A 23,819-nucleotide genomic window follows, 5' to 3' on the forward strand; every position below is an offset into this window, starting at 1 on the left:
TTTTGGAAAAGTTATAAACCAATTGCTTTCTGTATATTTAAGACCACAAAATGGTTCTCGGGGAATGGTGCACAAATGGTGTTGTCCATACTCCATACTTCATACTAATCAACTCCATACTTCATACTAGGGAACAAATGAGTTATCATTATTCTTAATTTTTTTTCTTATATACATATGCTAGAAACACCTGTTATATAATAGTTGCTCTTAAAATTCAATAAAAATATTATAATAATTGATTTTGATATAGACAAATTTGACCCATATATCTCTTATTCAAGCCCCGCTAAATTTTATGCAAAATGTTTTATTTTAATTTTTTTTTTTGGGTACTTTATTAAAAGGAAAAAAAAAAAAAAAAACATTTGAGTACAACAACGTTTGACAAATGACTACGTTTCTATTCTCAAAACTCAAAAAAGGCAAAGCCCAAACAGGAAACGCAATTCCAATCGTACGGAAACCAAAGACACCCACCATATCTAAGCCCACTTTCCAATAACGTGTCAGACTTTCACTAGCATAGATTCTCTCTCTCTCTCTCTGACTATCAATCGGAAACTCTTCTTTACTCTCCGTAAAAGGAAAGTATCGCCGCTCATTCAAGTACACGCACTAAATCCAAAACTATTAATTCCCCAAAATACCCTTCCATTTTTCCCTATCCATCTGATTTCACTCTTTTACTCAGAGGGGGCACAGCAGTCATTCCAACACCAATCATCTTGTTTCTTTTTAATTACCAATCAGACAATCGCCAATCCCTCCACAAAAAAGCATCGGGGGTGTCCCCAATACGACCCCGTTTTACAATAAAACCCCAAATCTCATTTAATTTTCTTTCATTCTTCTTCTTCTTTTTTCAAATCAAATACAATTAGTACTATATATATATAATTCTCACAATTCGTTCGTATTGATCTGCGATTCAATTATGGACTTGTAAGTATGCAATAATTTTGAATTTATCGGATATCGGAGCCCTAATTTGTACGACTCGTTGATTTCGCATTGAAGATTCTTTGGATTCGGATCTTAGGGTTTCAATGGCAGATCAGGAAGAGGAGGACCTGAGGATCGCTCTGAGGATGAGTATGCAGCACTCTCCACCTGAGCCCAAGCGGAGCAAGCCAAGGGACACACCTGCCGGAGCTCCGGCTGTCTCGCCGGACGAGTCGCCCCGGCGTTTACAGCGGGAGCTCATGGCCGCTGCTGCCGAGAAGCGAATGCTGGCGGCGAGGACGGGCTCTGCTTCGGGCTTGGCCGGCTCGGGTTTGGGTTCGGTGTCGAAGGTTGAGAAGAAAGAGAAGGAATTGGGAGTGGAGAGTGTGAATTTGGGGAAGGAGCTGTCGCAGGAGGAAGCCAAGCAGTTGTTTTCGATGGTGTTTGGGACTGAGGTCTCCAAAGACATTCTTGCACAGTGGACTAATCAGGGAATAAGGTAGTGTCTTGATTATTTGATTTTAATTCTGTTGCTTAGTTGTGTTAGGAAATTGTGGGTTTTATTGAATGAGTTATTGAGTTTGAGAAATTCGCGATTTTTGTAGGTATATGGCAAGATGGAATGTAATCTAAGTATACTATATGGATATTGGATAGGTAATAGATTGTGGGTTATTATGCACTAGTCTCAGAATATGGTTGTTTTAGGGGATGTTGTAGTAATGCACAGCTCATTGTATGTTTACATGGCTAAATTTGGGTTAGTGTTAATATTTAGTTTATGCAGTCACATTACTTTGAGTGCAGTTGATATTGGCGATAACCTATCTCATAAAGTGCAACTATGTTATTTGACATACTTGACAATCTTTAGAATGGGACAAAATTCACTTCTCTGTGTGCTGTTCGTAGTAGCTAATATTAGAACTTACTACTCTGAATGCATGTTGCTCTTAACATGTAATACTTTGTACCTTTTACCAACTTGGTTAAATTATGGATTATGATCATTAGGAAAGTTTTCTTCCTCTTTTTGGTATTGTGAAAAATCCATACTTCCAATATTTCCTTTTGTTCAAGTGATAGCCTAGTGGTAATGACATCTTTTTGTTGTGTTTCATGTTTGTGGTTCGAATCCCACCTTCTTCTCCACTATATCTACCTATCAAAAAAAAAAAAAAAAAGAAAAAAAAAAAGAAAAAAGAAAAAAAGAGAGGAAGTTTTGGTGCTTTGGGCATGAAGTTACACACTTGCAGCATCGGGTTGTAGCTTCTAAGTACAGGAAGGAAGGGGGTGGATGGAGTACAAAAGCAAGTAGAGGGCCGCATAGGTGTAGACTTGGCGGAGTATCAGAGTAGGTTGGGATAGTTTCTTCCAGTATGTGTCCTTTGAGGTAGGTGACTGTAGTAAGGTTTTGGCATGACCAATGGAGTGGACATCTCTATTGAAGGATTTGTATCCTAACCTGTTTGTGTGCTTTGCTGATAGAGATGCCTCGGCCTTTGCTTGTTTGCATTGCCAAATGGATGGGTGGTTAGGACTTGGAACATGTGTTTTCACAAGGAATTTCATGATTGGGAGTTAGAGTCGGTGAATTCCTTTCTAGAGTTTATTTATTCATAGGTGCCCAAGGGGATGAGGTGTAATAAGATGAGATGGCGATTGAATAGGAGTGGTATGTTTGATGTTCACTCCTATTATAAGGATTATTCATGGAACCAATGCTAATTTATTCCCTTGGAAGAGTATATGGTGTGTCAAGGCCCCAAAGAGGGTGTCCTTTTTGTTCAGACAAGAACTCGGAGTAAGATTCTTTTTTTTTTTTTTTGATAAATAGGACTTGGAGTAAGATTCTTACCTATGACAATCTTATCAAGAAGGGTTTTTCTTTAGTTGGCTAGTGCTGTATGTGTCAGTGCAGTGGGGAAACGGTGAGTCGGTGAATAAATGCTCCACTATGATTTTGCTCATGTAATTTGGTGTCAACAGTAGCAGACCTATTATTTGGATGGTAGAAATTGGTTTGGGAAGTACTTTTCAGATGTTTGGAATCCTTTATGTTTGATGTGGATAGTGTGGAAGGAACATAATAACTGTATATTGGAGGATGATGAGAGACCTCTTGATCAATTGAAATCCTTATTGATTTGTACCTTGTTTGATTGGTTTTGTGCATGTGGTCTTACACATTGTAATTCTGTTTTGGGATTTCAAGATTCACTTTGATTCTCTGTATAATTCTTTGTAATTCTGTAAGATACTTTATTTTCATCATTGTGAACATGAAGTAATCTTCTCTTTTAATAAATATTGTTACTTTTTTTTTTAAAAAAAGGTTCAAACTATGCGTATATTATATGCAGAACACCAAGGCACTACTTCCCACTCATATGGTGATACTATGATGGAAGATTGTACAGTTGTGCGTGGAGCAGAAGGATGTTTGAAAAAATTAAATTAAATCTTCTGAAGAAATAAATAATAAATATGTTATAGAGAGTCTGAATTGTCATTAGAAATATCCATAGAAGTTCAATCTAAAAGAAAATTTTGAGGCCTTTGCTTTGGTAGTCTAGTGTGTGGTTGCCTTTCAGTTCATTTGGTCAGATATGGAATTATATTGACAAGGTTGCAAGTACTCACTTGTTAAATATTTAATGTATTATAGTAAATAATCTTTTAGTGACAAAAAAATACAATTAAAAAACCAAGCCTCTTAGCTCAAGTGGTATCTCTGGCCCTCTTCTTAGGGGTGGGTTTGAGTTCAAATCCCCAGGGACACATATCCCTCTACTTAACATAGCGAAAAAGAAAATACCATTAAAAATGAATGTTTGAAACATATTATCATTAAATTTAAAAAGCTTGGAATGTTTTACTTGCTTGCTTAGAAACTTGGTTCGTTGAAACTATGGCTGTACCAATATGTGATTGGCATCATACCTGATACATTGTAAAGGAAAAAAGAAAAAGAGAGCAGAAAGATTACATGACCTTTGTTGTAAGGTTATTATGTTTCACAAGCTAGAGAGCAAAAACTTATGTTTTAGCCCTTTTTTGTGATGCCAGATACAAAACTCAAGCCCCCCAATACTTTTCCTTTTCAAGTCCACCATTCATTATTAATATCTTTGTACAGTTCTGAAGTTAACATTTTAATTATATATATGTTTAATTGCTTAATCTTATTATACTGTTCAGTTTTTATTTCAGCTTAGGCTTAGTATTTAAGTAAGCTAATGATGAAATGATATATCTGTCTGTGTGCTTAAATCTGCTGCTTATGTATGTATCTGTCCGTATTATTATAATAGACCTATTTTTTTTTTCTTACCTTAAATGCACATTCCTTCATCTTTAATATCTCTGAACATTTTTTTTTTTGGTATGTTTTTTATTCCTTTTATTAATTAAACAATAAATCTTTATGTTAGTGTCATTTCTTGCTCTTATTAGCTAATATCACAAAAAACTTTCATATAGGTTTAGTTCTGATCCAGAAACATCTATGGGCCTAGTGCAGCATGAAGGTGGGCCCTGTGGCGTCTTAGCAGCCATACAAGTAATGCCCTGATTACTTAACATTAATATGTATTTTTTTGTCTCATGCTGTGTGTGACCTAGAATTTTGTGATGTGTCGTGTGTTATTTCACATATGCTCATAATTAGTATTGTTTTGTTGTTTCCAACAGGCTAAATTTATGATTCAATACCCACTACTTTGGCTAACATTGAGTCACCAAATTAGATGAACTGTTGTAAAATTCTATTTTTTTTTCAAGTCAACTTAAAATTGTTGTAGATGTACAGTGTTTTAAGGTTTATTTAACTAATTGATTGTTAAAACTTAGAACTTTATGGGAGATTTGAGAGTATGAGGTGCAATTGCAGAAGACTTGGAATCCTTTTAGGTTGGAAGTTGGAATATTTTAAAATTTAATGGCAGTATTTTTCCTCTTGATGATTTAAATGATATTTTACCTTATTGAAAATACACAAATATCAAATATATAGAGATCCTTTCTAACAAGTGTAAGAGCTTACAGGTTTTCTAATATTCTTCTATTCTTTACTTGTTTTGTGGTTAGTAAATGACATGACCTTCCTTTGAATACTTTCAGCTTTAAAATCCATCCTTTTGTTTTGTTGTTTTCCAAGATCTTTGTAGCTCAACTAGCACCTCCAGGTGTTTGTCCACCAGAGACATTCAGGGTTCAAGTTCTCCCACTCCCAACTATCAAATTATTAAAAAAACCATCTTTTTGTTGTTTAAACTAAAGACTTTAGGTTCTCCTCTCCTCCATCTTGTTTTTAGATGAGGGAAGGTTGTACCTCCAAAGGTAGAGTCTGGTTGGAAAATTTCAATTAGTGCTCTAGTTGGAATTATTAAAAATAAATAATGTATGGATTTATATAAGGGATATAATTGTTCTTTTCCATTTTGTTTTTGGCCTCAAGGGCGAACATACAAATCAACCAATCAAGAAAATTGAAAGTTGCATGAGAAGTCTAGAAATAAGAAGCTGAAGGCTTATTATTTTTGTATTCTATGTCCAAGAATGAGAAACTAATATCAGCTTTATTTATTTTACTTTGGTTATCATTATTAATTTATTCTATTATGAGTGACATTAAGGAAAAGAAAAGAAAGAGGAAAAAAAAAACTAAAGAAGGAATTCTTTTGGTCTCAAATAGAGCGTGGGTCTTTCCATTTTTGACTTTAGCAAATTGAGTGTTAAGTTGTAAAAGTTAAAGCAAAGCATTTAAATTTCATCCTCTTGTATTACCCTTTAACTTAAACTAAATGCATAAACTAAAACAATTCAAACTTATTTGGCACCAACTACAAGAGAGTTTGTCATTCATCTAAAAACTAATTATGAATGACAAACTACAAGAGAGTTTTGTCATTCATAATTACAGGTGGTTTCGTAAAACTGATATCAAACTTACAGGTAGTTTCAATTAATTAGCCGTGCCTTATTAAACTTAATTCTTTGTTTAACAAGACACAATTTGGAATCAAAGGAGTGTAACTTTATTCTTGTGATTTCAATAATATGATTTTTTGTCTTATTAGGGTCAATTAAATTATTAGCTTGTGGATTAGGGGGCAATGATTGCCATCTGGTCATATCTTTCACAATGGTAATTCTCTTTGGTTGTAACTCTGACCTGATATAGAAATTGGTTATGGATTAATGAATCCTGACCCAGCAGAATGAAGCTGTCTCTAGGATTTTTCCCTATCCCGCATATGTAACCATTTTGACATTGTTTGTTTTGATTAGAATGTTTAAAAATAAAAAGAGGGGTTCAAGCTAATAGCCCAATGGTATTGGCACCCTTTGTGGTGCCTGGAGTTTGGGGTTCAGACCTCCCACCTTCTGCCCTTTTTAACTAGCAAAAAAGAAAGAAAAATGGAGAAGAAATGAGCCTGTCCTTTGGAGGAAACAAATAATTATGATCTGTTTGTACATTATAAAATAAGCAGTAATATTCACCATTAAATTCGCAGTTTCTTAATAGAATCTGCCGTGTCCATTGGTACATTCATACATGATCTCAACAATAATAATTTTTAATTGAAACACACACACACACACACACGGGTGATTATTAAGTGTTAAGCTGGTTGTAGATTCTAAATGAGTAATATGCTTGGTCTTGACCTGTATGAGGCCTGGCGGCATGTTGAACATGGTGGCATGATGCTGGTTTAACCTGTTCTCATGTCTAGAGTTTAATAGCGTCAGCCTGGACTATAAAAGAGTTTTTGATATGTGACAGGCCATTGAAATGTGAAGATATAAACATGATAAATTCATAAAAAATCATGTTTAGCCTATCATACGTTATTTTAAAAAAAATTGCTAACTTTTACAGTATTAAAATGGATATAATTTTCAAATGTATTACATTTATGAAATGTCTACTAGTTATGCAGCTTGATCTTAAATTTTTAGGGCTTTGATATCAGTCCTAGAAATCCTGCCAACATTTTGTTCCATCCTTCCCAAAGAATTTGTTAGGTGAATTCTAGTGATTAGAAGTTCGTTATATGGGACATGTTTTAATAACAACCTGTTAGTTCAATCTGAATTAGGTAATGGAGTGATTAGATGGTTTCTGAAATTTTCATTTAGCTAATTGGCCTTTTATAGTTTAATTTTGATTAACGAGTTATATGAATATCAAAGTACTTTCACTAGGAAGTTCTCTAGGTTTTCCCCCATTGAAACTAATAAGTTATATTTTGGTCTTACCCTTTCATGGTAGTTTTAGTTTGTATTTTATTTTCTTGTGTGGGTATGTCAGAGTGTTCACCATTGTGAGCATGATGTCCTTTTTCATGCAATAAATCTTTGATTACCTATCAAAAAAAAAAAAAAAATGCATGAAGTCCTTTACATTGGAAAACTTTATTGGTCTTGGCTTTTCTTTCTGTTTTATGTACATGTTCCATGTGAATGGTGAATCTTGTGATGTTGTTATGTAATTTGACAGGTAATTATTTATCATGGATCTTCCTCCAATGCAATAAATCTGGTGATACAATGAGTATTATCAACTATGTCACTAACAGAGTTTGTTCCCTTATGTTTTTGTGTTAGTGATTTAAATTTCTTTAAGTAGAGTTGTCTTCTTGATTATGTTTATTTTTAATTAAGTTCTTGGTTCCATTACTTCTAGAAACATGTTTTTGTACTTATATGGGTTGCAATACTTTCTGTTGGGTTTTGCAGGCATTTGTTCTCAAATATATTCTTTTCTCTCCGGATGAATTGTCTAAAAGTCAATTTGTTGCATCGAATAATTTTGCTTCTCTAACTGAAGATGCAAAAGCAAGGTGATTAATTATTGCATTGCATTATACATCATGTCTTAATCAAAGTACATATATTGCTTTAAACTATAACTTTGACTCTTGGAAAGGTAGCGTTTGGCCCTTGCTGAACTGGCACTCTGCACACACTATGTCCAACAAAAATCCAGCTTTGGAAGTCTGCTAACAATGTATCTTTTGGACATCTCAAACAGCTTCTTGTAACTAGCACATGTCCTATTTCAGTGTGCCATAGTTCAGGTGTTAAGCTACAGATTTGAAGTTTAATTGCTTCATCTTCATGCAGGGAAATACCTTAGACTCTTAAAAAATGTTATAATCCATAAATTCATTGTCTTTGGTGTCTCTGGCACTGTGTTTGATTGCATGGTGACTGTCATTTTGCTTGCTTTTTGAGCTCTCTTCTATCCCTTTCTGTATTTTCTCTTTTATTTCTCTATTACCTAACATGGTATCAGAGCAGGAAATTGTAATTCTTTCCTTGCCCCTATTTCATTCCATTTTAGCTTTCTTTTTTCTTTTTTTTTTTTCCTTTTTTTCCTTCCCTGATTCAACTACTTTGTTGATTTCTTTTTGGAGTATTGGGTTGAACGATCTGTTGTCTTGATGATGTTGGAAGTTATATGACGACATCGGGAAAATGTTGTCTTCATCTCCGTTGTTGCTGTTGATGTTTTTGGGTGTATGACTGATTTGTTGATTTGTTGATCTGTTGGACTCATTGGTTTGGTTGGCTTTGGTTGGTGCAATTTCTGGTGGATTTCCAAAGCTTTTTGGTTGTTCCAATCATTTTTGACAATTCCGACATTGTTACAGTGGTTTATGGTAATCCCAAGGAAAAGGGTTGCATGTTTGATTATTTCTCAGCTGTCGTTGAGCTATGTTGGTGCTGACGTTGTAGTCGTCAAAAGATTCTGAGCATTGCCAGTGAAGTAGTTGGACAGAGTTGACAGCAAAGACCCTTGTTTGGTTCACGTTGCTGGCTATTCCCTATCCTGGACTAGTAGATAATCTAGTGTTGGATGTTTGGCTCTCAGTATTTAGCTGTCCCTTATCATGGATAAGGATAGCTGAATCTGGGTTAAGGTAGTCTGTATTGGTGTTTGGCTGAGGTGACAATCTAGTGTTTGGTAGTGTAGGATCGTTTCGACCTGTTCTACCATTTTTCGGCTGGTACAGACCATGTTTCAACTGAATCAGTAGTGTTTTGGTCAGTTCAGAGCGTTTTTTAGTTGGCTCAGCTCATGTTTCAGCCGGTTTAGAGGTATTTTGGTTGGTTCCGCAAGATTTCGGTTGATATAGCTTGAATGTCAACTGGTAAAAGTCATATTTAGGTTGATTTTTTGTATTTCTTCATCATTTTCACATTATTCAGCCCATTCTGAGGTATTTAGAGATCATTTCTACATGAGATCATTTCTTCATCTTTTATCCACTTTTGTTGCTTGAATTTCTTAATTTCCTACTTTGTTGATTAGCATAATGAATACTAGACCTGAACTTTGTTCCTTATAACTACATTAAACACTCCGATGATATCTATTAAGTTCAATGTTAAGAACTTTAATTAATTGGTCTTGATTAGTAGAACTATTTTTGGGAGGGAAGGACTTCTATTATTATTATTATTATTTTAATCACCTCTTGTATGACAAGCAATCACTCTTTGCATTTGCGAGTATTCAATCAGCTCAGGGGGCACATCTATCTGCACTTACTCTATTTCCTCCGCAAGTCTTTGGTATTAGGAGGATAACCTGATAATGTCTAACGCTTTATGGTATAGAACTAGGATAGAATCGAACATTGGGGTTACAACATATTTATTCTGCGTCTAAGAATGTAGCTTGTATGACATTTGAAAGCAATATTTTAAACCTCATCCGGGGTTATCAGAGTTTATACTGTTCTCAAGTCATGGGAGTCCTTAAGGAGAGGAACATGTATCAACCCCTCACGATTGACTTCTGACATATGAAGAAATAATGTCAGGATATTGAAGTGGTTCATTTTCTTAGTGGTTTGAAGGTTAGAGTATGAGCCTGTTCCGCTGTTCGTGCACAGATTTTATGTAGTTTCGATCTTCCATCTATTCTTGAGATTTATTCTTGAATCATTGATTCTAGTGAGCACTTTGCACCGATTGCCACTTGCGGTGGTCATGGTGGACCACAAGGTCATAATAGTTGAGGTGGTTGGAGTACATGTGGCTGCAACTCCAGGGGAGGTAGACACAGTGGCAATTAAGAACTGAAGTACACATTGTGGGGAATAATGATGACAGTAATTAGCAATTGGGAACTTAAGTACGTATTATGGGCGTAATAATGACATAGGCAATTACTGTTGGGACCTCCATGGAAAACTCTTTGGGTCTGCCAATCTGGCTTTCTCACAGGATGAGTCCACTCTAGCATCAAGACCATCCACTATTGTCCAAGACACAAAATTGATCTCCATATTAAAAGAAGAGTATGCCCAGTGTTTCTTGCTCATCAACAGCAAGTAACCTCTTCCTCCATAATCACTTTACCTGGTCAGGTATTCCATCCACTTGTCTTTCTGATTATCACACTGTTACATCACCTCAGAGTGTTACCTTAGCCAGTAGTTCCTCAGCCAAAGTTAAAGGCTCTAGAACCACTCACTTAGTCTTGACCTTGTGTTGTTATCTGATTTACACATCTATGGTTTTCCCCTTAATTTGTAGTCCATTATAGACTAGCCAAAGACCTTTAGTGCTGCGTTAGTTTACCCTTCTATTGTATCTTTCAGGATTCCAGACAACTTAAATGATTGGTATGGGGCATGAAGTATGTGGTTTCTACTATTTAGGCTTTGTACCCGCTTCTCCTCCACAAGCCCTTCAGCCTTCCCTATCTTCTTTGCATTGGTATTATCATCTTGGTCATACGTCCCTGTCCACATTGAAGCGTCAGGTTATGAGTCTTAGCCACATTTCATCTCTATCTAGTGAAGATGTCAATTTAGTAAACACCATTCTGAATCTATCTAATCTAATTTAGTTGGTGAGGTTTCTGACTCATTTGAGTTAGTACATTCAAATATATGGGGTCTTTTCCATATTGCATCAAATTTGTTTCACTATTTTGTTACTTGGTTGAAGACTACTCCTGAACAACATGGTTTTTTTTTTTTTTTAATGAAAAATCGTTGATTTAATGTCAATTTTTCAATTCTTTTCCAAAGAAATCAAAACCCAATTTGGCCAGAAAATCTGATTATTGTGGTCTGACAATGAATATGTCTTAAAGACATCCTTTGCTATCTGCCAAAGGCATTATACACTAGACCTTTGTCCGAGCCTTTAACCCCATAGGCTCTAGCATCAAAGACTCCAGTTCTTTTACAAGTCTATGTCAACAGTTCATGGTTTCCAGCTCAATCTGCTGATCCACTGTATACTCCTACCTCAAACTCACTCTCTATTGCTATCCGGAAAGGTACAAGCTCTTGTGTTACTAAGCCTTCCATTAGTAATTTTGTTTTGTACCCGTCATTGTCTTCTTTTTCCTGTAATATTTTCGTACTTTCAGGTGTTTTAGTTTTGAAAACTATTCGTGATGCATTATTTGACCTAGGTTGGTGACATGACATGGAATTGAAAATGGCTACTTTACATTAGATGGGACTTGGTACCTACTCAGCAAAAAAGAAAAAGAAAAAAAGGACTTAGTATCTTGTTCCTCTCACCGGAAATGTTCTGTTGGATGTAAATGTGTGCACAGTTTCATCCAAATGGGTCTGTTGAATGTCTCAAAAACTCTATTACTTTCCAAGGATTATACCTAGACCTATGTATGGTATTGATTATGGTGAGACATTCTCTGTTGTGGCCAAGATCTATCTGTATGCGTATTGATACCCCTTGCCACCAACCTTCATTGGCCTGTGCATTTATTGATGAAATATGCTTTGAGTACTACCATTGTATTGTACCCTTCTAGAAGAATGTATCACACTCTTCCCAAGGAGTATAGAATTTCCTTAATGATGAGGTGTCCCTTCTGTCTCTCATTTTCAAAAACATTCTTTATTCCTTATAACAAACTCTTATATATGTGGAATATAGTGACAGAGGATTCCATCAGAAAATATAGCACTTCATTTTCCTATCTTCTCTCCCTTTCCATATTTTCTCTTTTATTTCTCTATTACGTGACATTTTTTTTTTTTTTTTTGGGGGAAGTAATACTACTTGCATTAATGGAACAGTCGTATAACAGGTGCTTCCATCATCAATTTCTTTACCTTTTAAAAAGCTTTGCTTCCTGCTTCCGTTTAAGAAAATTATCCTTTTTTCATACAATTTATTCCTGGAGTTTTAATTGTGTTGAACTGTCTGATAAACCTATAGAAAGTTGCCAAACCATATGGAAAATGTTAAATTACTGATTGTTCCAAAAGCTTTAACATTTTAAATGGGAGGTAGAGTAATGTCAATGATCGAACTAAATTTTTTTTGCTTTGATAACATGTTAAATTACTGATTGTCCTAAAAGCTTAAGCTATTAGGAAATGGTGAATTTTATCATTTAACCATAATTCTAATAGAAACTACGAGCTTCTTGTAATTCAGTAGGCTTAGGTCAAAAATAGCTAAATGAGGTTTCACACACCTTATATGAGTCAATAAAATCTATACCACTTCACAAGTCATGAAAGAGTGCCTTTTCATGTTAATATAGAACTTCTCTTGTAGCAGAACCCTCATTGCTTGTTGTAATGTGAGATATACTCCTCTGTGGTCTTGCTCTGTATAACTGTACGTGGTGTGATGGGGTGGTGTGAAGTGGATGAAGTCCTTCACCTGTAGCTTTTGGCATTATTGCGCCAGTCCTGCTGTTGTAAAAGTTGATTGTGGAAATTGTCATATGACTTTGCCTAATGGCTAATGGCTACATACCTTTGTTGAGGCTAATGGTCGCATGACTTTGTCAATGTCTATAGACTAATGGCAAATGGCTATATGCCTTTGTCGATGGCTAAAGGTTAATGGTGAAATGACTTGGTCAATGTCTCTAAGGTAATGGCCACATGACTTTATCAATGTCTAGAGGCAATGGCTATATATTCCTTTGTTGATGGCTAAAGGCTAACGGCCATGTTGCTGTGGAGTATGATGGCAACTATGCAAAAGAACAAGTACGTGTAGTAAGACCAAATAAACCATGTAGGCCATGCAAGTCATGAAGGGTCCCACCAAATGTGCACACTCACCATTAACTCCTTGAATTATGATGAGTTAACTCGGTGAGTTGAAGCAAGTTTTGGTTTTCTCTTCTTTCTTTCTCCCATTTTACTATTATTTTATATTATTTTGGGCATGTGGCTTCGATGGTTTGGCCCATTGCTTGCTAGCAGACATCACCATGTACAATAATTACATCATCAAAATAAAAAAATAGGAACTTGCCAATGAAGGGTTGAACATTGTGTCATCACTCTCATAATGGTTTCATAAAGTTTCTTGGTGCATTTGAAGGCTTGAATGATATAACCAACCATTTATAGAAACCATTCTTTGTCTTAAAGGCTGTCTTACCAGACCTTATTTGAATTTGGTGGTAGTCCCTCTTCAAATCTATTCTTGAAAGATCATTGGGCTTTAACTCTTGTTTTTTTTTTTAGAATATTATATTGCCCACAAGAAATAAAAACTAAGCATCATTTTGTTATCAGAATAGAGATGCTATCATTCATTCTACCTTGTATGGTTGAGGACGTGGTTCCTTTGGTAGCTTCAACCTCTCAACAATAGCCTTGTTGTGATAGCAAGTGCCTTCCACCAAAAGTGGCTGGTCATGGTTTCGAATCTGTGAATCAGCGTCTCCAATAAAAAAGGGATAAGGTTGCCTAACAAACCTCTCCAGGCTATGCGAAAGTGGGAGTTTTGTGCACTAGATACAACCTAATCTGAAAAAATTGAAGTATGTTTCCAATCCTCTCTTTGCTTTGGTGCAGTAGGAATATGCCCAATAACTGATAGGATGGAAGTATCTTCCTTTACTCCTTAAAGATAATCAACATTCAAGGGCTTAATCTTGCTCCTAGAATCATCACTCATTTTCTACCCACATTTGTGTTTCCTTAGCATTAACATTGGCATATAATTTCCTCTTTGGACATTGTCATGCTATATGCCCTTTTTTATCTGCACTTAAAAAAATGATCGTTTCTGTCTTTTCTTTGTTCATCAGCCCGGAGCTTTAATTTTTTAACTCAGCGGTAGAATTGGTCATATAACTTGCCTGCATGGTCAAAACTTTCTTTGAGGTATCTCTCAATCCTGAGCAGAAGGTTAGTTGGGAGAAAGAGGGGGGGGGGGTGTGTTGGGTGGGGATTGCCTCAATCTTTAAAGCTAATTGAAATGTCTCATCAATAGTAATTATTCAGTGTGCAACCATTCAGCCTTCAAATTTGACTTAAATCAAGCTAAAGTTTGCCATGGGTCTTCATTCCCTTGCACTGAATCTTCAGCTCTTTAAATTTATACTTATTACTCAATTACTGACATGTTACCTTGCCAAAGATTGGTTTATAGTTCAAATATATCCTCTTTATAGAAACAAGGCAGTTGCTTCTGTTTTAGCTTTTGCCTCATCTCATCTCATGTAACAACGGGTAACTAAGCAAAAAGTTGACGATCATATGCCACACATCCACCTAATTTGAGTTTGTCCAACAACTTTCATAAGAGGTAATCTCATACTCCTTTCATCCAAAATGTAATTCCACTCAAAATACTTATCCAATGAAGCAAGTCAATTTGAAACACCTGGGTAATCACATCATAATATTCATGTCACTCTATAGAACCAATAAAAGTAGCACTCTTTCTTTGGGCAACTTCCTTGGGGAAAATTCTAATGGTAGAAAAACTTGAGAAAGTGTAATATTATTATCGTGAGTTGGTGTTGTATAGGGGTGGCAATTCATGTTGTGTTTGTATCATGTTTAGGCATTTCAAATACATAGCTAAACCCTAAAGCAACCCATTTCATAATCATGTCAACAACACCACCACCACCCCCCCAAAAAAAAAAAAAAAAACCCCAAATCCAACCTGTTTATTAAGTAGGTTGACTCGACATAATCCATTTCAACCCATTTAGTAGACAATCTAAGGAAAAGAAAAGAAGCAAAAAGAGAGTTTTTTTCTTTGTTTAGGGTAAACAGGTTAGGGACTTAAGAGTTTCAATGAAGAATTTATCAATATAGCCATTAAAATTCTTTAATTAGTCTTATTATATTTAGAATTGAAATTTGTGTTAGATAAAAAAGACATTCATTTATATAAAAATCGGGTTATTTTGAGTTGATGCGGGTTAAGCAGGTCAACAAGAAATTGACCGATTTATTAATCGTGTTAAAGCGTGTCGACCTGCTTTTGATACAAACTCATTTATACTAAATACTAACCCGTAAAAAATGTGTTGTGTTCGTGGGTTGTGTCAAATATTGCCACCCCGAGTGTTGTATGTGTAAGGGTGATGGAGAAACAGTAGATCATTTATTATTGCATTGCCTTATTGCCAAGGGGTTATGGGATATGGCCTTTGCTCTTTTTGGGGTTTAGTGAGTGATGCCTAGGAGGGTTGTTGATTTACTAGCGAGTTGTCGAGGCTGTTTTGGGTGGCATTGCAATAGGGAGATTTGGAAGGCCATTCCTCATTGTTTGATGTGGTGCATTTGGAGGGAGAGAAATGCAAAAAATTTGGATAGGTGTGAGAGGTCAACTTTAGATTGGAAGACACATTTTTTGAGGACTTTGTTCCAGTGGTTATCGGCCCCAGGGAAGTTTTCTTTCTCAAATTTGATGGAGTTTAATGATTATTGTTCTTATAAATCATAGTTGTATAACTTGTATTTGCATCTAGTATTCACTTGTGTACTTGAGCAAATCCTTGGAAGAGCATTTGGTGTGTTAAGGTGCCTAAACGGGTGTGCTTTTTATGGATAGTAGCTAGGGGTGGGATACTCACTGTTGATAATCTTGATTTGAGAGGCTAGGCCTTGGTAATTAGGTGTTGCTTGTGTTGTTGAGATGGGGAATCTATGGACCATCTTTTACTCCACTGTAAGTTTGCGCATGCTTTATGGAGTGAAATTTATGCAGTGTCTGGAATACAGTGGGTAATGCCAAAGACAGTTAATTCTCTACTTTTTGTATGGAGGAATTGGTTTGGGAAGCACATGTCCACTACATGGAATATGGTTCCGCCTTGTTTAATGTGTTTAGTTTGGCAGGAACGAAACACCCATACCTTTGAAGATACTGAGAGGCCTTTAGATCTCTTAAAATCTCTTCTTTTTGGTACTTTGTTTTAGTAGCCTTGTATTTGGGAATTTACGCATTGTATTTCTATTGTTGATTTCCTACAATCTATTAGCTTTAGTTCTAGAACTATGTGTTTTTGTTTCATGTTTAGAGTGTTCATCATCGTGAACACAATGTTCATTTTTATCAATAAAAGTTTTATTTCCTATCCAAAAAAAAAAAAAATTTCTCCACCAGTTCCGCTGCCATGTCTAGAAGAGTTGGATGTGCTCTTTCAAGTGTGTGTACCTCGAAAATTAACCCCAAGAGGCAGGGTAGGATCTTTTTGTTGGTTATTTAGCATTCCCTTCTAAACATCTCACATTATCCTTGGAGCTACTGCTTGAAGAATTAGGGTTGTTGGCTGAAGTTTTGTTCTTGTGAAGAATTCCGGCCTTTTATTCTACAAATTTGGCTTCCAAAGCATCAACTTTGTCAGCAATGATATAAATATAATCTTGCCTTTGCGGATCCATCACTCTTCCTTTAAGAGGCTGACAACTCCTAGTTGTCGTTCTACTGATTAGATTTTAATGTAGGATCTTTAGAAATCAGCACTAAATTAGAATTTTTGTTAAGATCTTGAAGGATTCTTGAATCGCGTTTCATATGGAAGGATAGGACGCCTCATGAAGTGGAGGTCACTAGTTTAGATCTCCCCTTCCCCTTCCCTTTTGGGCCAAAAAAAGGGGAGGGGGAGGGTTTTTTCCCCCTGATATTTAAGAGCCCAGGTAGGGATGGGCAATAAAAAGATTGGATTTTCAATGACTTCTGTGCGAATTTGATGGTTTTTTGCTCTTGAAACATTAAATTAAACATGAAAAAAAAAAAAAAAAAAAAAAAAAAAAAAAAAAAAAAAAACCTAATCCACCTAGGGACGCAACTTGCTAAGTTAATAAGTTGTGATTTGTGGGCAATAACTCTAACAACAGTTTTACATGGGCTCACCATTATCACCACTTTTATTAGAAGAAAACTTTTAACATTGGTGGGGGGCTGTCCGGTATTGCACTCGCCAATCACCACTCGTCACCTCAGCAAATTAATGCTTGAGCACTAGAACCAACTTTCCCTTGCATCTTTTAAGTCTTCAAAGGAGGTTACCAGTTTCTCTCTCTCTCTCTCTCTCTCTCTCTAAGCACTTGCAATTGAGGATAAAACTTGGGATTGGGAAAAAAGGAGGGTGTATTTAGGTTTAGCTTGGGTAGAGTAGTAGTGGTGGTGGGTCTACAGTTAGTGCCCTTCTTAGGGCAGATGATCTTCACTTCTACTTTTTTTTCTTCCTCCCTTAATTTTTCAGTAGTTAAGCCATTTTATAATGGTAATGAACCCAAGTGAACTAGCCAACACTATAAATGTAACCTTTAGTGAAGTAGTTACAGGATTGCAAGAAAAGCACTAGGTTAGTTGCAGGATTGCACGAAGAGGAGCGTAGTTAGTTTAGACTTGAAAAGTGGAGCCTAATTATTTACAAGTAGTTAGTTGGTTGGGTCACCCTTGCTAATGACTTGTGTAAATTCGTGTAAACTGAGGAACATATGATCGTCAAATGAGTCCATCAGAGTTTGGTGATTAGGAGTTTTAATATCTACTGCATTATGAAAAAAATGATGTGAAAAAGTTTTAATATCTACTGCATTATGAAAAAAATGACATGTGAAAGAACTTTTTCACTAGTTAACATTATAGAGGGGAATTATTAAAAATGAAGATTTTTGGAAAACACAAGGCTAATTTGACATTCAATGCTTCTTTACGGATTTTAGAAGTATATACTTTAACTGTTGTTTTATGTTGGAGACTTTCACATTTGGCTGCAAAGTAATTTCTTTTAATAAGTACTTAGCAAAAACAATTTTTTTAGTAAGTATTGACAGGAAAGCAATGTTTCATCTTGGAGATTTTGATTTTTTTTAATTATTGATTAGTTGATTTATGTTATAATCATACTGTTGTTGAAATTTATGTTTATTTATTTATTTTTTTAACAGAGCCTTGGTTAGAAGTATGGGCGAGATATTGTTTTTATGTGGAGATAATAAAAGGGCTGCAGTTGCAACTTTGAGTGTCATTAGGCAAAAGGTTGAGGGCTCTGAAGATGGTTTGAAGGAAGAGGTAACCCAAATTTGTCAGACCTTGTCATTGATTTCTCTTTGCACTCTTTTTGCATTTCTTATCTTCTGAGTGGTAAATTGTTCTGTCACAGATCATTGGAAAAGCACTTGAAGGTTTGTCAATTGAATCAGGTTATGATTTGCAGACAATTCTGAGAGTGGACACATATACTTTGCAAGCTAGTGCATTACAGCGGCTTGAAGAAATGATTCCTATTTTCCAAAGTCGTATGGGGGCAATGCTGTTTCTTATTTCTGCTTTACTTTCTCGAGGCCTGGTATGCTTGTCTGCCTGGAGTTCTCTTTTAAAAATATAAATCTACTGGTTGTTTCAGTCAGAGTCTAACCTCATTTTGTGATTGTGTGATGTGTGTACCCAGAACTGGGGCAGAACCTAAAATAATTTTCAATGAAATTCAAACAATATATGTCTGTCCTTGTGCACACTTGCATGCTTGCTTGAAAAGTGTGAGGAAAAATTTCATGCTATGTGAGATAGGACTAAACTACCAGCATGGAAGGCTCATAATACAATTTCTCATTTCAGCTTCTTAACATTATAATTTTTTATGGGAAAAGTTAACGAATGCCATTGGTTTAGGAAATATTTTTAGAAATTTTTTATGGGAAAAGAAAAAAGTAACTGATTTTTTGAGGGCTTTTCATATTACCCATAAAAGTAAGTATTAAAACTTTCCTAAAATGGTCTACTAACAAATGTCATAAGGAAACTTGTTAACCAAACCCATATTTTATTTATTGAATATCATCATTTCATATGCTTGTATAGATAACAAAAAATTCCCATAAAATGTGAGTAATATAAAGCCATATAATTAAAAGCTTTATAAATTTTATATAAAAATACTGAATGTGAGTTGGGCGTTTGAATGGTATATATAATGTACTCTAGCTTTATGTGCATTTTATGATTTTTTAATTTATTTTTATATGTTACCCATGCCATGCACAAGGGATTTTTAATCTGGCGTCACCTTCCACCCTTTGGGGTGGGGGAATATATTATATATTAATTATCAGAGTTTTTACTTTCTTTGAAACCCTTAACCTCTTGAATAATCTTGAATTGAATTTTCTTTTGGGATTAATAGATTTTTCAACCCCACCTTTAGGTCTAGTTTTGCTCCTGAGTGTACTGCCAGAAAACTGATTGATCTGGGCATGACTATGCTTAAAATATTCTTTGATTTAATGATAACTAAGACTTCAGTTGCTGATAATTTGGGTAGATTATGTTAGTGGTTCAGAAGGAAGAGGCAGGTGAAGTGTCCTCCATTTACATAAGCACGAAGTCGAAGTCATAAAAATTCTGTATCAAACTTGGGTTCAAGTGATAGCCCTGTGGTACTGGCACCCTCTATGGTGCTTGATGTCTCTGGTTCAAACCACACCACCTCCTCCCCACTATTTTACCAATCAAATGAGAAGGAAAAAAAAAAAAAAAAAGTCTCAAACTTGTTCATTGTGAATGGGATTCCTGATCCATTATTAATCAACCCAATCCATTATAAGTATCAAGTGCACTTACCTGTCAAAGAGCCTTGTAGCTCAGTAACATAGCATGCTCACCTTTATTAGGAGAACAGAGAACCAGAGTTCGAATCTCCCCTTTCTCATTGTTGTAACTATTGATTTTTTTTTTTTTTAAAAAGGAGGTGTACTTACCTGTTTACAGTTTTAATTAATTTTCTCTCACTTACATTCATATTATTTATATGTGGGTAGCTACAATGATATTACAGTATTACAATTTTATCCCTATCACATACATTTACATAATACTCCCTCTCAAAGCTGGTACACACACACACACACACACACACATATAATCCTAGTTCTTTACATGACCAAATGAGTCTATAGTTATAAAAAGAATTAATTCATTTTCAGGGAATAACCAAATGAACCCTATACAATGTGTTAATCAAGGAGCTGAGGTCACAAGTGACAATGCAATGGAATAGCAAATGATCAACATATGCAGTCTTTACGTGTAACACCAGTGATAATATAACACTTAATTGTTACATTTACAAAAGACACTTAAATGCTTTGGCACCGTTTTAAACAATTAAAACTTCATGAAGTTTCCATGTGTATTGATGTATGCATAGGTATATATATTAGGGTAAAACTTAGGTGCAGTACATTAAGTTTTCAAATTTAATTCAAACATATAGTTAGAATCATGTGATTAAATGATAATTTTACCATTTTCCAATAGCTTAAGCTTTTCGTACAATTAGTAATTTAATATGGTATCAGAGCAAGAGGCCTTGAGTTCGATCCCTATCTCCTCCACTTTACCTCTAATTTTAAAATCTCACGGGTTGGGCCTCACTTATTAAAAGGGAGTTTGAGCCCAAATGTGAGAGGGGTGTTAGAATTATGTAGTTAAATGATTAAATTTACTATTTCGTAATAGCTTAAGCTTTTATGACAGTTGGTAATTTAATAGTTGTATTGAATTTAATTATCCTTAGGAAAGATAATATTGTGTTTCATTAGTCAATGCAACCATGTGTTTGAATTTACTTGGAGAACCTAATGTATTGCACCTAATGAATTGTACCTAAATTTTGCCATATATATTTATATTGATGAGAGAGAGATGTTTTGGGAGCAATGGAGTTTATACAATCCAAAACCAATAGTAACACTTAAGAAACAGAGATCAACATTTATTTGAAAATTATGGGTGTATATTTGTTTTCACTTTTAATGCTGAGATGTTTACTTAATAAAAATGTATGCATGCTGTTGTCTGTCTTCCGGAATGGATCTTTAGACAATTTCAAACATTTTGTATTAGAACACTTATTTTAGTGTTTTTGCTACTGTAATTTTGTATTCACTTTCTGTAGCTTCATGTTTATCATTTTCTAAGTTTCATTAATCTGAAGGGATTTTATGGTCAGTTGTTTGGGACGGTCATGTTACCAATATACCAAAATTCTTTTTTCTTATAGGACTCTGTTCAAGATGACAGGGATGATCCCAGCCTTCCTCTAGTCACTGCTCCATTTGGGCATGCCTCTCAGGTATAAACCTGTGTTTATGCTTCAGCAAGTGATCTACTGGATGCTTTCCCTTATTATGAATTACTTATAAAAGAAAATTTACACTATGATTGGACATTATTATTAAGCTCTTATCCTTGTGTTATGGAACAGGAAATTGTAAACCTACTGCTCTGCGGGCAGGCTGTCCCTAATGTGTTTGATGAGAGAATTGATTTGGGTGGTGGCATGTTTCTAAAAGGCATATCCAGAAATGTGGAAGTTGGATTCCTCACTCTGCTAGAATCCCTCAATTTCTGTAAGGTTGGCCAGTATCTGAAATGCCCACGATGGCCAATATGGGTTGTTGGGAGTGAGTCCCATTATACAGTTCTATTTGCTCTTGATATCAGCGTTCAAGATGAGAATGAGCTGGAAGAAAGGGAATCACAAATCCGTAAAGCTTTTGATGCCCAGGATCAGAGTGGAGGTGGTGGCTTCATTAGTGTGGAAGGGTTCCATCAAGTTCTCAAGGAAACTAGTATCAAACTTCCTCCAGAGAAGCTTGATCACCTTTGCAGCACCGGTTTTATTGTATGGAGTGAGTTCTGGCAGGTTATTTTGGATTTGGACAGGAGCATGGGAGGTCTGAAGGATTCATCTGGATTGATGGGTAAGAAAGTTTTTGATCTTTACCATTTTAATGGGATTGCAAAATCAGATTTGAATGGCGGTCAAGTAACATCTGGAGGTGAGACTCCTGTGCAAAGACCAAGGCTTACTAAATTGAGGGTTTCAGTACCCCCAAGGTGGACGCCAGAGGAATTCATGGCTGATGTAGCCCTGTCCTCTGGTTCAGGTGGAAATGATTCTAGTGGGAAAGATGCTGAAGTGGCTAAACCAGAGCCTTCTCAGCATGCACCTTTGGTGGACTGCATAAAAACACGCTGGCCCCGTGCCATTTGCAATTGGGTGGGAGATCCCCCTAGTATTGTCTGAATGGTTTACTAATTCTGCCCGGGTCCCTGGTTGTGGTAATTTAGAGAGCGCAAATTTAAAGCAAGCACAGATAAAGTGGAGAGGAGATTTTCTTGTTTGGTTTGGTTGCATTTCAGAGTACATGAACGGAATCTGTTGACTGTTTTTGTAGTCTGAAATATGTGCATAGCATTGTACTCTATGTCGCTGTATCTTTACCATTCGATTTTGATATGTCAGCTACTGAACGGAAGGGAGGACAAATGTGATATTTGTTGTCAATCAAGGAGTAAAAATCATTCATAATTTATCTTTGTTGTTGATTAGATCATTAGAGGAGCGTTTTAGTTCTTGAGGGATCATTGCTAAAATAAACGAGAAATTTGTTTCTGTTGAAATGAATTGGTTATTGGCCTTTTGAGGCTTCCTAGACCCACGATCATACCTAATCTGATGTTTTGAGTAGGCAAGATTTTTAGGTTTTCACCCCTCTCTCTCTTCTGCTGAATATCTTCTATTTGTTTTGGTATGGTTGATTTTGCTTTTGTTTTGTTTTGTTTCTAAAACATGCTGCAAGTAAATTGCAGTTCAGAGCTATTTGTTTTTCTTACTCCACCACCTTTGTAGATGGTCTTCATCGACATTCATTAAGCTGAGGCTATCATTAAGCTAAGGCTATAAAAATGTGTTATGAATTTGAAATATTTGTGTTCGTTTGGAAACAATTTACCTAATTTTTTTTGCTAAAGTATGGTAAATAAAAAGTAAAAGTAAAATAAAATAAATAGGTGACTTACTTGAGACCCACAGATAGTAAGAAAAATAAACAATAAGTTAACTTATAAGTAAATTTCAAATGGCACAAAGCGAACCACCTAATCAGTTCAAATTCACATAAATATTAATCTATAGAAATAATTATTATATTAGTACTATTATGTTTTTTAATGGTTTTTAATTTTTTAAATATTCAATTTTAGTTCTTAACATATTGTTTGTTTGTTAAAAATACAAATGAAAATTATAGAATATTTTGAGTGTACCATAAATGAATATTTTGAGTGTACCATTTGTTAAAAATACAAATGAAAATTATAGAATATTTTGAGTGTACCATAAATGCATATTCCATTCTCTCACATGAATTTTGATCCAATCATGAACTCAATTAGTAAGACTTACTATTATGTGAAAAGAGAAAGTACGTATTTTTTGTACTTATGGAGTATTCTATAATTACCTGTTAAAAAAGAACTTGTAATTAATAATGTGTTTCACTTTATATTCCACCAATCACAACTTGTCATGTGTTTAATTTTTTTTTTCATTTTAAACTTTAGTTATTTTATAAGGAAAGTTAAACAAATATATGACAAGTTGTGATTAGTGGAACATAAAGTAGAACACAAAAAATGGTACATAAAATTTGTATTTGTTTTTGATTGGGGTGAATGAAAACTGTAGGAAGGAAAAGTGGGGAGAAAAAAAAAGCTTTTTGGCTCACTAGAGAAAATTGGTGGTCCCGAGTATTTTCCACCAAACCAGTATGAATTTTAATAAAATCATTTAATTA

General features: G+C 35.2%; 1 protein-coding gene across 1 annotated transcript; it reads left to right on the forward strand.

Moving 5' to 3' along the window:
- Positions 1-531: 531 nt before the first annotated feature.
- Positions 532-22,556, forward strand: LOC126713026 (uncharacterized). Its single transcript, XM_050412619.1, has 7 exons — positions 532-1,444; positions 4,429-4,507; positions 7,693-7,796; positions 18,126-18,249; positions 18,341-18,526; positions 21,239-21,310; positions 21,443-22,556. Exons 1-7 carry the CDS (start codon positions 1,050-1,052, stop codon positions 22,265-22,267), a joined length of 1,785 nt encoding a protein of 594 aa, XP_050268576.1. The 5' UTR covers positions 532-1,049; the 3' UTR covers positions 22,268-22,556.
- Positions 22,557-23,819: the final 1,263 nt, after the last annotated feature.

Source organism: Quercus robur, chromosome 2 (assembly GCF_932294415.1).
Source record: "Quercus robur chromosome 2, dhQueRobu3.1, whole genome shotgun sequence".
NCBI lineage: Eukaryota > Viridiplantae > Streptophyta > Magnoliopsida > Fagales > Fagaceae > Quercus > Quercus robur.